This window comes from Geotrypetes seraphini, chromosome 9 (assembly GCF_902459505.1).
Source record: "Geotrypetes seraphini chromosome 9, aGeoSer1.1, whole genome shotgun sequence".
Lineage (NCBI taxonomy): Eukaryota > Metazoa > Chordata > Amphibia > Gymnophiona > Dermophiidae > Geotrypetes > Geotrypetes seraphini.
Genome location: NC_047092.1, coordinates 57,580,589 through 57,594,067, shown reverse-complemented (window position 1 = coordinate 57,594,067; position 13,479 = coordinate 57,580,589). Strand labels below are relative to the sequence as shown.

Below are 13,479 nucleotides of genomic sequence, written 5' to 3'. Positions count from 1 at the left end.
CAGCCATGTCGTAAGATCCTAACTGCATAGGCCTCACTCCTCATAACACTTCCCCTCCCCCCAAACAATACAGCCAGCTTGGATCATTGCCAGCTGCAACAATCCTAAAGTATTCTCACTTCTGAGCTAAACCTCAGCATTGTCTAACTCTTTCCTGGCTCTAAGACCACCCCATATAAATAGAGATGAAGGGTACTGTTCCTTGAGATAAGCACGACTCTTTCTGAGGATAAGTGTAGGGAGATGCATGTCGGTAACAAAAATCTTATACACGAATACAGGATGTCCGGTGCAGTACTTGGAGAGACCCCCCAGGAAAGAGACTTGGGAGTACTGGTTGACAAGTCGATAAAGCCGTCCATGCAATGTGCAGTGGCGGCGAAAAGGGGCAAACAGAATGCTAGGAATGAATAAGAAGGGGATTATGAACAGATCGGAGAAGGTTATCATGTCGCTATACCGGGCCATGGTATGCCCCCACCTGGAATACTGCATCCAGCACTTGTCACAGTACATGAAGAAGGTCACGGTACTACTCGAAAGGGTCCAGAGAAGAGCAACTAAAATGGTTAAGGGGCTGGAGGAGTTGTCGTAAAGTGAGAGATTAGAGAAACTCGGCCTCTTCTCCCTTGAAAAGAGGAGACTGAGAGGGGATATGATCAAAATGTTTAAGATAATGAAGGGAATAGACTTAGTAGATAAGACAGGTTGTTCACCCTTTCCAAGGTTGGGAGAACGAGAGGGCACTCTCTAAAGTTAAAAGGGGATAGATTCCGTACAAACATAAGGAAGTTCTTCTTCACCCAGAGAGAGGTGGAAAACTAGAATGCTTTTCCAGAGGCTGTTATAGGGGAAAACACCCTCTAGGGATTCAAGACAAGTTAGACAAGTTCCTGCTGAACCAAAAAATACACAGGTAAGGCTAGATTCAGGGCACTGGTCTTAATCGAAGGGCCGCCGCGTGAGCGGACTGCTGGGCATGATGGACCACTGGTCTGACCCAGCAGCGGCAATTCTTATGTTCTTAGCACTCTCACCTCCTATGGACTTTCTGATTTTGCTACTTTTTGTAAAAAATTAAGTGCCTTTTTTTCTTTCAGAAGGCATTTGGTGGCTCCTAATTATATAATATGATCTTTGGATCAGGTCTTTGTGAGTTGTTTGAATTTGGATTCCTGTTTTATTTGTGATGGTGTTTAGTTTTTAAATTACTACTCATGTTTTCTGTATCTACCCAGAAAATTGTGAATTGTCAAGATAGAAATGTTTTAAATTAATAAATTCATTAAAAAGAAGATACAGGGAGTTATTAAACTGAGCTTTCATTAGGGTTACCAGATTTTACATGAGTAAAATATGGACACATGGCCCTGCCCCTCAGCCCCACCCAGTTCCACCCAGCCCTGCCCTGATCCATCCAAGGCACACCTCAGTTCGCCCCAGCCTCGCCCCCAAACCTCCTCTTCTCAAGCTCAGAGACCCATTTGGAGGGTCTCTGAGCATGCATGGGTGTTATGTGATGATGTCACACGCTTGCGTGCAGGCGTGTAACATCACTGTGTCGCATCCAAGCCTGTGCAGATGCCCTCCAGACGTGGCACAAATTTCAAAGCTTTTCAAAACCCAGACAAAGTACAGGTAGTCGTCGACTTACGACCTATCCAAGTTGCAACTGTTCGACCTTACGACGCGACTTCCGCTCTCTGAAGAAAGAAAATGTTGTTTAACAGATTGCTTTAAGATGATTAAAATTATTAAAATATCATTACCCTTAATTTAACATAGGCCGACTTACGACCTGATCCACTTACGACCTAGCAGTCGGAACCAATTGCGGTCGTAAGTCAACGACTACCTGTAACGGGTTTTGAAAAGCCGTCCAGACACCTGGACAGTCCTCTAAAAAGAGGACATGTCCGAGTAAATTTCGACGTCTGGTAACCCTAGCTATCATTACGATGATTTATTTATTTTACTGTTAACCTCAATTCTTGTATAAAATGGGGTCTATGCTGAAATAATACGAGTTAGTGGTAAAATAATATGTCTAAATAGAGCTGGTAGAGGAAACCACCATTCTAGGATTTAAGGGAAAATTGGATGCACATCTTCTTGCAGGACACATTGAGGGATACGAGTGACTAATTATTGTATTAATGTATTCGCCAGGGTACGCCTGGCTGAGCTTCCGCGTGTGCGGATCACCGGACTGGATGGACCCCGGGTCTGATCCGGTGCAGGCATTTCTTATGTTCTTATGTTATCTTTTAACTATTGATTTCCTCAATATTTCAAATTAAGTGAACTGAGCTGGCCTGTTTTCCTATAGGAAACAGAGGTAAAACCAAACATTTTCAGTGTCATGAATATATCAAAAATATAAACCAGAGCTCACTATCTGGGAGCTGTACTATCTGGGAGAGGAATGTGAATGAAATGGGATGAATGATTCATAAGCAATTAGGTGATGGAGGAAAGTCATTTACAGCAATTTTGGCCATATTCTATAAATGGCGTCTTAAGTGGAAAAAGACATTTAAACTTGATTAAAAGCATTTTTTAAAACAAATGCAGGTACCTACTGATGCCTAGAAAACTGGCACCTTTATCGTGGCTATGGAGGCGTTTTACAATGCCTTACACCACTGTAGGCATGGCTAATGCTGGAAGTGGCCTTAAGCATCGTAAAGCACCTCCGTAGCCGCAATTCATGTGAAAGGCAGGAACCAGAAATGTAGGCCTTTAAAATCCTGGCCTACATTTCCTGTGCCTACTTTTCACAAAGTTGTGATTCTTTAAACGCTGCCATTGCGTGATTGACACTTGATCGATGGCTGTTTTTTAGGCAGCTGACGATGCCAGCACCATTTATAGAATCTGGCCCTTTGTGTCTTGTGTCTTGTGGATTTTGTACTGGAATCTTAGCTAAAAATTAAACTTGGAATAGAATAAATGACTATAAATCTGAGGCAGAAATAAGTACAGTAACTGAAGAGACACTAACTCATATCTTCAATAACAGTACTAGACACAAGATCAATAGACATTCTTTATAAAGGAGGAAAAAAAAGAAAGAAGTTGAACTAAGAAAACCCCAATATGCCTCTCTTGCCGACTTCAGCAGTTTTAATTTCAGATAACGTTTATCACTAGTAGGACACTTACTAGTTATCGGGACCTTGTAAGTCAGTTTTATAGATAAGGCTTCAGTGCCAATGCAGGGAAGCAGCCAAATCTGATGCTCATTCAGACTTTACATCCCCGAGAACAAGAGCCTTTTGCCAAGTGTGTAACATTTTTCTCTGTCTATACTAACCACATTTCAAAAACCATTTATCAATGCCAAAGAAATGCTGACCTTATCTTAGAGATTTTAAGCATAACTATTGTACGTTTGTAATAGAAGGTAACAGAAAAGGTGAAGATTATGGTATGGTATTGTAAAGAACAAGAAACTCCTGGGCAGGAGTATTTATATAAACTGATTGGGGAAACTGTGTCATCTGATTGGTCGTTAAAGTTTTGTGCTGTATTTTAGATCAAAACAGAGGAACTTTAATTTGAAATAATATGTTGCGTAATTTATTTTTTCTAACAGAATGTACCATGCCAACAATTATTATTTCGGAATGGGAACTTTCCACTCACTAACAGCGATAGTCACTAATGTGCACTACTGCGTTATTTTATCACAGGTCCTATTTAATACAATGGGACCTAGTTATCAATAATACAATTAAAATCCTGCAGAGCAGTCCAGCTGCTGATATTCAGCAGCACTTAAATGGGGAGTGCTGCCTAATATTTCAAAGACAAACATAAAACACAATACAGATACGTGTACCGTATTTTCACGCAAATAACACGCACCCGTATAAAACACGCACACGTGTATAGCGCGCAGAAATCACGATGATAAGCACAAAAACTTTGGTATAACGCGCTCACGATTATACCGCGCATGCTGCCCGACTCTCCGTTCACCCCCCTGACTTCCGTGCACTGCCCCGCCTCTCCGTGCGCTGTCCCGACTCTCCGTTCACCCCCCCTGACTTCCGTGCACTGCCCCGACTTTCCGTGCGCTGTCCCGACTCTCCGTTCACCCCCCCCTGACTTCCGTGCACTGCCCCGACTTTCCGTGCGCTGTCCCGACTCTCCGTTCACCCCCCCTGACTTCCGTGCACTGTCCCCCCTTGAAGGTCTGTCCCCATCCTGAAAGCCTGATGCCCCCCCCCGACGTCCGATACATCCCTCCCCCCGAAGGACCGCCGATTCCCCAACAATATCGGGCCAGGAGGGAGCCCAAATCCTCCTGGCCACGGCGACCCCCTAACCCCACCCCGCACTACATTACGGGCAGGAGGGATCCCAGGCCCTCCTGCCCTCGACGCAAACCCCCCTCCCCCCAACGACCGCCCCCCCAGCCGACCCGCGACCACCCTGGCGACCCCCACGACCCCCCCACCCCCCTTCCCCGTACCTTTGGTAGTTGGGCCAGAAGGGAGCCCAAACCCTCCTGGCCACGGCGACCCCCTAACCCCACCCCGCACTACATTACGGGCAGGAGGGATCCCAGGCCCTCCTGCCCTCGACGCAAACCCCCCTCCCCCCCAACGACCGCCCCCCCCCAAGAACCTCCGACCGCCCCCCCAGCCGACCCGCGACCCCCCTGGCGACCCCCACGACCCCCCCACCCCCCTTCCCCGTACCTTTGGTAGTTGGCCGGACAGACGGGAGCCAAACCCGCCTGTCCGGCAGGCAGCCAACGAAGGAATGAGGCCGGATTGGCCCATCCATCCTAAAGCTCCGCCTACTGGTGGGGCCTAAGGCGCGTGGGCCAATCAGAATAGGCCCTGGAGCCTTAGGTCCCACCTGGGGGCGCGGCCTGAGGCACATGGTCGGGTTGGGCCCATGTGCCTCAGGCCGCGCCCCCAGGTGGGACCTAAGGCTCCAGGGCCTATTCTGATTGGCCCACGCGCCTTAGGCCCCACCAGTAGGCGGAGCTTTAGGATGGATGGGCCAATCCGGCCTCATTCCTTCGTTGGCTGCCTGCCGGACAGGCGGGTTTGGCTCCCGTCTGTCCGGCCAACTACCAAAGGTACGGGGAAGGGGGGTGGGGGGGTCGTGGGGGTCGCCAGGGGGATCGCGGGTCGGCTGGGGGGCGGTCGGAGGTTCTTGGGGGGGGACGGTCGTTGGGGGGGAGGGGGGTTTGCGTCGAGGGCAGGAGGGCCTGGGATCCCTCCTGCCCGTAATGTAGTGCGGGGTGGGGTTAGGGGGTCGCCGTGGCCAGGAGGGTTTGGGCTCCCTTCTGGCCCGATATTGTCGGGAAGTCGGCGGTCCTTCGGGGTGGGGGTGCGAGTGGTCCTGCCGGGGGGGGATGTATCGGACGTCGGGGAGTCGGCCGGGCAAGAGGGCTTGGGCTCCCTCTTGCTCCGATCGTGGATGCGGGTGCGGGTGGGAGCGCGTGCGAGCGGTCGTTCGGGGTGGGGGTGCGAGTGGTCCTGCCGGGGGGGGGGATGTATCGGACGTCGGGGAGTCGGCCGGGCAAGAGGGCTTGGGCTCCCTCTTGCTCCGATCGTGGATGCGGGTGCGGGTGGGAGCGCGTGCGAGTGGTCGTTCGGGGTGGGGGTGCGAGTGGTCCTGCTGGGAGGGTGAATCGGGCGTCGGGCGGGGTGGGAACTATGTTTTAAAACTTTTGTATACCGCGCTCACGCATATAACGCGCGAGGGGTATGCGCGGTAGGTAAAAACGCGTATAACGCGCGCGTTATATGCGTGAAAATACGGTATATAGAATTGAATTGGCCAACCTCCTTAGGAGGTGTGTAAATATGTGAATTTACGTAGGATAAATATATGCATATAAGAAGGATGATCGATGTGCCAGTAACATAAGTAGGATGATTGATTATGGCATAATTATGCCGGTATTAATAACTCTATTGTAACACCGCTACAAAAGGCCCTATAACTCTGTATAGAGCCCATATGTTGTATCACCTCTCAGAAACTCTTTGTAACTCTGTATTGTAACACCTGTACAGGAGCTCATGCAAACTGCTCTGAATTCACTTCCCAGTCATTAGTAGTGGTATAGAAGCTCACAATAAACCAGCAATTTGCAAACTGGCTAACCAAGGGGCAGTCCCTGCTGGACAGAGCCACTACATCACCAGTTAGTGGTGATATTCAATGCTAACAGTTTAAGTAAGTGAATAAAGTTAGGGCAGCAAAAGGACTGTCCTAACTTTCCCCCTCTTTTACTAAGCTGCGGTAGAGGGCTGGAGTGCTAAATGGTCCAGCGCTCATATAATTCTATGAGCACTGGAGCATTTAATGCTCCAGGCCATGGTAGAAACTTCTACTGCGGCTTAGTAAAAAAGGTTGTTTACGTGCTGAGTTAACCAAATACTAGTCTAAATATTGACTGGTTTCCAGTTAACATCTGGATGACCACACATAGCTGGGCATTCAGGCCTAGATTCTATATAGGATGCCAGTCCTGGGCGTCCTATACAGAACTGGGCCTACACACGCCCAAACTAAACTCGATTCTGTAACCAAGTTGCAGACGCCGGTTACAGAATCGGGTTACTTTAGACGCGGACACTATACTTAATCGCGGCAAAGGATCTCCCTGCCGCGATTAGTATAGCAGCCGCGGCTACAGCCGCCAATCTCTCCTCTTCCCCCCCCCCCAACAATCGTGGCAGGAGGGTGCCCAACCCCTCCTGCCCACAGAACCCCACAATCGCCTACAGCTGCCTACAATCGGGACGCACTTTGCAGAATCGGGGCTTCAGGGCCAGAGCCCAAATATGGCCTAATAGTGAATATGGAGTTAATTCTGTCTGCCGTGGTCAACGGCTTAAAAAACCACCCACCACTGCAGGTTGAATATTACCCTCTCCCCCCTCCAGAGTGACTGCTGCGTTTAAGTACTGATGCAGTCATTTCCAAAAGTAGGATCAATCATAAATATCTTTAAAATTATTCAGAATTCTTTGTATATATGTCTTATATACTGAAGATAATGCATATAAATAAGAAACTAGCAATATTTTATTGCAATAAGTGTATTATCATAAATGCTGTATTCTTTGTTACTGGACATTGTAATAAAATTTAATTTTAGATAAAACCAAAGCAGGGAGCAATTAAATTGAATCCCTGGCGTAGTATTAAAGCTGTAATGATAAATATACTATCATTGTGAGCATACTAGAAATCTTCCTAATTAGATTACAATTTAATGCAAACTATTTCCCAGAACTATAAAGATAAATAAAAACAGCTAATGAATGCATCGTCAATCTTGAATGTTATTGTATAAACTTCTAATAGCTAACCCTTCATTCATTTTTTTGTTTATATTCAAATATAAACCACTTAAAATTCAATTTCAATTGATGTATTTTTGCCAGAACTTTAAAACTGTTCACTAGTTTGCAATAATTCTATTTTTCATACTACCTTTCTACACAAAACTATGCATCAAAATATGCAGTTTATTGTCTATGATTTGTGACTAAAACATAATTTCATCAAACATTTTCTCTTTTGATATCAATTTACTACATTTAAATATGATTCTTTTGCAAGTTGTGATGATTGTCCAAAGTTAGTAAACTAGTCTTACATATGTAAACCATACTAATTCAAATGGCTTAATTTCTTTACAGAAAAAGAAATCAAGAACTGTCCAAACAGGGATATATTTAGTAAGCTACATTAGCTGTTTCCATAGCAGTTAGCATGTACTAATAGCTAATGTGGTGGCATAATGCATAAGCCAATTTTTACACTTCTCCCTCATCATTCGCTGGGGATACGGGCAGAGCCAGACCGCAAATGGTGAAAAATCGCAATTATCCGGCTCTGACCCACCCCCACCTCCCTGCAGCCTTCCCAGCCTTCCCTGGTGGTCTAGAGGGCTTTCGGGGCAGGAGCAATCTTCCTACGCTCCTGCCCCGTGCAGATCGCCATGAGGAAATAGCTGTAGGGAGTTTCCGACATAGTCTCGAGAGACTACGGGAACTCCCAGCAGCCATTTCCTCATGGCAATCTGCATGGGGCAGGAACGTAGGAAGATCGCTCCTGCCCCGAAAGCCCTCTAGATCACCAGGGAAGGCGGCAGGGAAGAAAAAAATATGGGGTTTTTAAAAGTTTAGACTGTTTTTTTTTTAGTTTTCCCCTCCCCAGAAAAAATCGTGATTATCTGAAACCGCAAATGGAGAAACCGCGAATGGGGAGGGGGAAGTGTATATTTACTGCCTGCCTAAAACAGAAGGGGTAGCAAGGACCCGATTCTGTAAAAGGCGCTGTAAGTTAGGCAGCGGTAGAGACCTACCACCACTAACTAAATTGATTGAATTGGCTGTAATCGGTGCAGTAATTGACCACACTATTAAAAAAAAAAAACAACAATTAAAAACTCGTTAAAAAGGTAGGCATCAAAATCATATCTACAGCAAGGCGCCTAACAGCATCTAAGGTCAAACTGGGTGTGTTTAGGGGTGGAGATGACCTTAGGAGCCACTCCGTGTGTTTTTCCAAAGAACTTGAGCATCTGCAATGTAGGTCAGTAAAACCCTAGCCTTCATTACCAATGCCTAAGTTTTGTGATAGGTGCCATTAGCCATGATTCCTTAAATGGCACCTAAGCATGATTGACATGCGGCAAGTGTCTTTTTTGTAGGTGGGTGCCAATTTAGGCGCCATTTACAGAATCTGGCCATAAATATACTTTTTAGTTTATGTGGCTGTAATTACCACACATTAACTGATACATGGTGGGAAGCATGGCGAGTGTTAACGTCACCTAAACTGGTGAAGCTAACTGTATTATGTTATCTGCCATTCTGTTTACACACACACACACATATGCACACAAAGGGCTCCTTTTACGAAGCCACGTTAGCGGCTTCAGCAAGCGCTAACCCCCGCGCTAGCCCAAAAACTACCGCCTGCTCAAGAGGAGGTGGTAGCGGCTAGCTATTTAGTGCGCGTTAAACCGCTACCATGGCTTCGTAAAAGAAGCCCAAAGAAACTGTCTCTGCCCTAACTGAAGGGTAAATTGTTTTGAACACCCTCAATAGTTAACACTGAAGCTCTGCCGTTAACCCACAGTAGTCACAAAATCTTATCATGCTTTAATAAGTAGGCCTCACAGTATTTTAGGGTAACAATGTAGATCCTAAGGATACTAGATTATTACCTTAAGTACTAGTCCTCTCCATAGGCAATATTAAATGTAATAGAGATGGTTAAATTATTTCTATCATACTTTTTCAAACTAGTTATTTCCTTCTCTTCTATTTTAGGTCATCCTGCAATTCCTTTCATCATGGAACCTGAAGGTAGCACAACTAAACTAATTAATTGGGTTATCTCCAGTGGACCTCGACGTATATTTCATGCTCGATAGGATTATCAGTGGTTCATCATCAAGGATACAGTGACCTTCATTTCTTCAATATGCACAGTGTGCTTGGAATACAGTATTGCAACTTGTTTCCAGAAACAAAATGTCTGTGTTTCTGTGCCATTAATAATTTGACAAATGCAAACACTGTCTTTATCAAATGACCAGCTCATACTGAATTTAACAGGAGCAAAAGTGGATTCTTTAAGGTCCAATCATTTTTCGGAACAGCGGAGCTAAAATGAAGGACATGTCACTTAAAATCATTTTTCTACTCGGGCTAAATACTATTGCATTTGTACACATGAAAGACGAAAAAGCTGACTGCCCCCAGTTATGTACATGTGAAATAAGACCTTGGTTCACACCGAGATCAATTTATATGGAAGCTCCTACAGTGGATTGTAATGATCTGGGTCTTTCTAGTTTTCCAACCAGATTACCTGCTGATACACAGGTTCTACTTCTACAAACTAACAATATTGAAAAAATTGAGTATTTGGTAGATTTTCCAGTAAACCTCACAGGGCTGGACTTATCTCAAAATAATTTGTCCTCAATGGCCATTACTGATCTTAACAAAATGCTTCATCTTCTTTCTGTGTATCTCGAGGAAAACAAAATTGCTGAGCTACCTGAAGGATTTCTCTCTGGGTTGAAAAAATTACAAGAACTCTATATTAATCACAACTTGCTATCCATAATTGCACCAGGAGCTTTTACAGGCCTTCATAACCTTCTTAGACTTCACCTTAATTCAAACAGATTGCAAGCAATCAACAGCAAGTGGTTTGAAGCTATTCCAAATCTAGAGATTCTCATGATTGGGGAAAATCCTATCATCAGAATTGAAGATATGAACTTTAAGCCTTTGATAAATCTGCGCAGTCTGGTATTAGCAGGAATAAACCTTACAGAAATGCCCGATAATGCATTTGTTGGCCTTGACAATTTAGAAAGTATATCTTTTTATGACAATAAATTTGTTGCAGTTCCACATGCTGCACTTCAAAAGGTGACAAATCTGAAATTTCTGGATCTAAATAAAAATCCTATTAACAGAATACGAAGAGGCGATTTTAGCAATATGCTACACTTAAAGGAGTTGGGAATTAATAACATGCCTGAGCTGGTTTCTATAGATAGGCTTGCTATTGACAATTTGCCAGACCTGAGAAAAATAGAAGCAACCAATAATCCAAGATTATCATACATTAATCCAAGTGCGTTTTACAGACTTCCTAAACTGGAGTCACTCATGCTCAACAGTAATGCGCTTAGTGCCATATATCGGAATACAATAGACTTGTTGCCTAACCTGAAAGAAATAAGCATACACAGCAATCCAATCAGATGTGACTGTGTCATTCGTTGGATAAACATGAATAAAACTCATATACGCTTTATGGAGCTTGATTCTCTGTTTTGTGTGGATCCTCCTGAATTTCAAGGGCAGAACGTTAGACAGGTGCACTTTAGAGAGATGATGGAAATTTGTCTTCCGTTGATAGCTCCTGAAAGCTTTCCTTCCAATCTGAATTTAAAAGCTGGTGGTTCAGTTTCACTGCATTGCAGAGCAACGGCGGAGCCAGAACCAGAAATCTACTGGATTACACCATTAGGTCAGAAACTTTTGCCAAACAGTATTTCAGACCATTTTTATGTCCACGCGGAAGGAACTTTAGAAATAAATGACATAGGCCCGACAGAAGCCGGTCTGTATACTTGCACAGCAAGTAACCTAGTAGGAGCAGACCTAAAAACCATTTTGATAAAAGTAGATGGTACTTTGCCTCATGACAGCAAAGGATCTTTAAACATTAATGTTAAGGATGTACAGTCTAATTCAGTTCTAGTAACTTGGAAAGCAAGTTCTAAGACAATAAAGGCCAGTGTAAAATGGACTGCCTTTGTAACAAATGAATATACTCAAGTGGCTCATAGTGCTCGGATCCCAGCTGATGTTAAGGTATACAATCTAACTCATCTTAATCCATCAACTAATTACAAAATTTGCTTAGATACTCCCAACATCGACCAACAGAACGAAAAACAATGTGTTAATGTCACCACTAAAAACCTGGACTTTTCAGTGAAGGATAATGAAAAGATCAATACTACAGCGTTAATTATCATTCTCGGTGGTCTCTTTGGAGTGATCACAGTGGCACTCTTTTTCAGTTACATGCCAATTGAATTGGGAAACAATACCAGATGCAATTATTTAAAAAATGATTTGCAAACGCCACCATTTGCTTTTAATAATCTTTATCCACCTCTCAGCAATCTATGGAACACAGGAAAACAGGAAAGTACAGCACTTGAAGTAAAAACAACTGTGATAGGTATACCAACGAAAATATCATAAAACCTGAATTGTCACCTAACTTATGTAATAAAGAAAGCACAAGACTGTACTTGTGCTATTTGAGTGGCACAGCGACATTACCGATTTGGAAAAAGAGGGCTTTTGATTTCATGTTTGCTGACTAAAGAATACCTGTATTGATACAGCATAAAAAGATTTTTACTTAACTAGCTTCAAGTGATACTGTGCCATCCCAATTTAATTATTCATTTTTATAGGACTCTGTGTAATTTCTGAATATATTATACATGGACAAGACAATTTTCTGTATTTGCTTTTTATACAGTTTACTGTGTGTTAAGAGTAGTGGAACTGAGCAATACCTCCTGCTGTGCTGCCCCACACATTTTAACAAAGAGTTTTTGAAGTAACCAGATAAACTAGATTCGACACATGGTGTTATGATATTGAAAACAAAAACTGTAGAGTAGACACAGTAAGTGTACATTTTTTTATTGAGAAAAATACATTTTTGATTAAAACCAAATATGCTTATATCCTGCTTGCTTCTTTGATTTGGGGGGGGGGGTTATAATACAATATAAGCAAAATATGTATACTGTTGTATGTGGTGGAGGAGGGGGAGGTGAGGGGAAGGATGTGTTTGTGTGTTAGAGATATGCATTCATGTGAAACAGCAGTAGTACCGCAAGATGGCCTCTAGGTGTCACTGGCACAATTTTGAACCCAGTACAGCAGATCAAGAGCCACTAGAAATCATAACTATCCTGCATCCACTAGATCACAGGGATTTTGCAAGATAAACCCTAGTGAAACTTAGGAAAAAATAGGGTGGAGGAGGGCATGTGTGGAAAGGGGGAGTTTTCAGGGGGGCATTAGGAAGAGAGGTTATGTGATGAGGGACAGTGCTTTTCAGCGCAGGGGGTATGTGATGGGTTTGTTGGGAGGGGTTTATGTGATGGGGAACACTGGGAGGGGTCTGATGGGGGCCCTTTAGGATGAGAGGTCATGTGGAGGGGGGGCACTGGAAGGGGTGTTATGATGGGGTAGAGAATATAGTGGGGTGGGAGTGTCCAGAGGAAGGGCAGACCTGGTTCTATTCTGAAGTCATCAATAAAAAATCATTGAAAGCTATAATACATTGAGCAGCCTCATTCAGAGGCAGCCCACATATATCAAACCATAGTTTAATAGCCCGATATTTCCAGTCACTACGAGTGAATAATGCTGCTTGTGAGGTTTACCACAAGCAGTGTTATTCATGAACTGTTGGAGTGACTAGCCTGTGGTAGTAAATTAAAGTACGATAAAATCCCATTTTTTTACCTCACCTTTAATAACTATCTCCCTAAATGTCTCCTCTTTGCTTCTGAGATATCAAAACTAAAACGTATCACATGTAGACATGGTACTGTTTCTGCTGAAACAATAAATACAACCAGCAAGTTAAATGTGAAAAGATAATAGTATTTACTTTGAATTATCGCATAGAAAACCAGTTACATATTAACTCTCCTCCACAGCTATCTTCTATGACATTAGATTTTCATTATCTATGAAATTGCAGTGCTAAAACTCTAAAGTAAATTATTGTGGTTACAGACTTAGTCCACTTAAATATACAGTATACGAAAATGGTTACAGACAAAATGCAGGTGTCTCGTACCTTTAAATTGGACTAACTCAATACCTGTGTGGCTAACTTTTGACAGCTACAGTATGTTCT

General features: G+C 43.7%; 2 protein-coding genes across 3 annotated transcripts in view; one reads left to right on the top strand and one right to left on the bottom strand.

Annotated features, from left to right (window-relative positions):
* LRRN3 (leucine rich repeat neuronal 3) overlaps positions 1-12,287 on the top strand; it is an 87,298-nt gene extending 75,011 nt beyond the window's left edge. The window contains exon 2 of the mRNA XM_033958064.1: positions 9,324-12,287. Coding sequence (XP_033813955.1) covers positions 9,666-11,792 — 2,127 coding nt within the window. The 5' untranslated portion in view covers positions 9,324-9,665 and the 3' untranslated portion in view covers positions 11,793-12,287. The remainder of the gene's footprint in view (positions 1-9,323) is intronic.
* IMMP2L (inner mitochondrial membrane peptidase subunit 2) overlaps positions 1-13,479 on the bottom strand; it is a 983,007-nt gene that overhangs the window by 593,126 nt on the left and 376,402 nt on the right. The window lies entirely within an intron of this gene.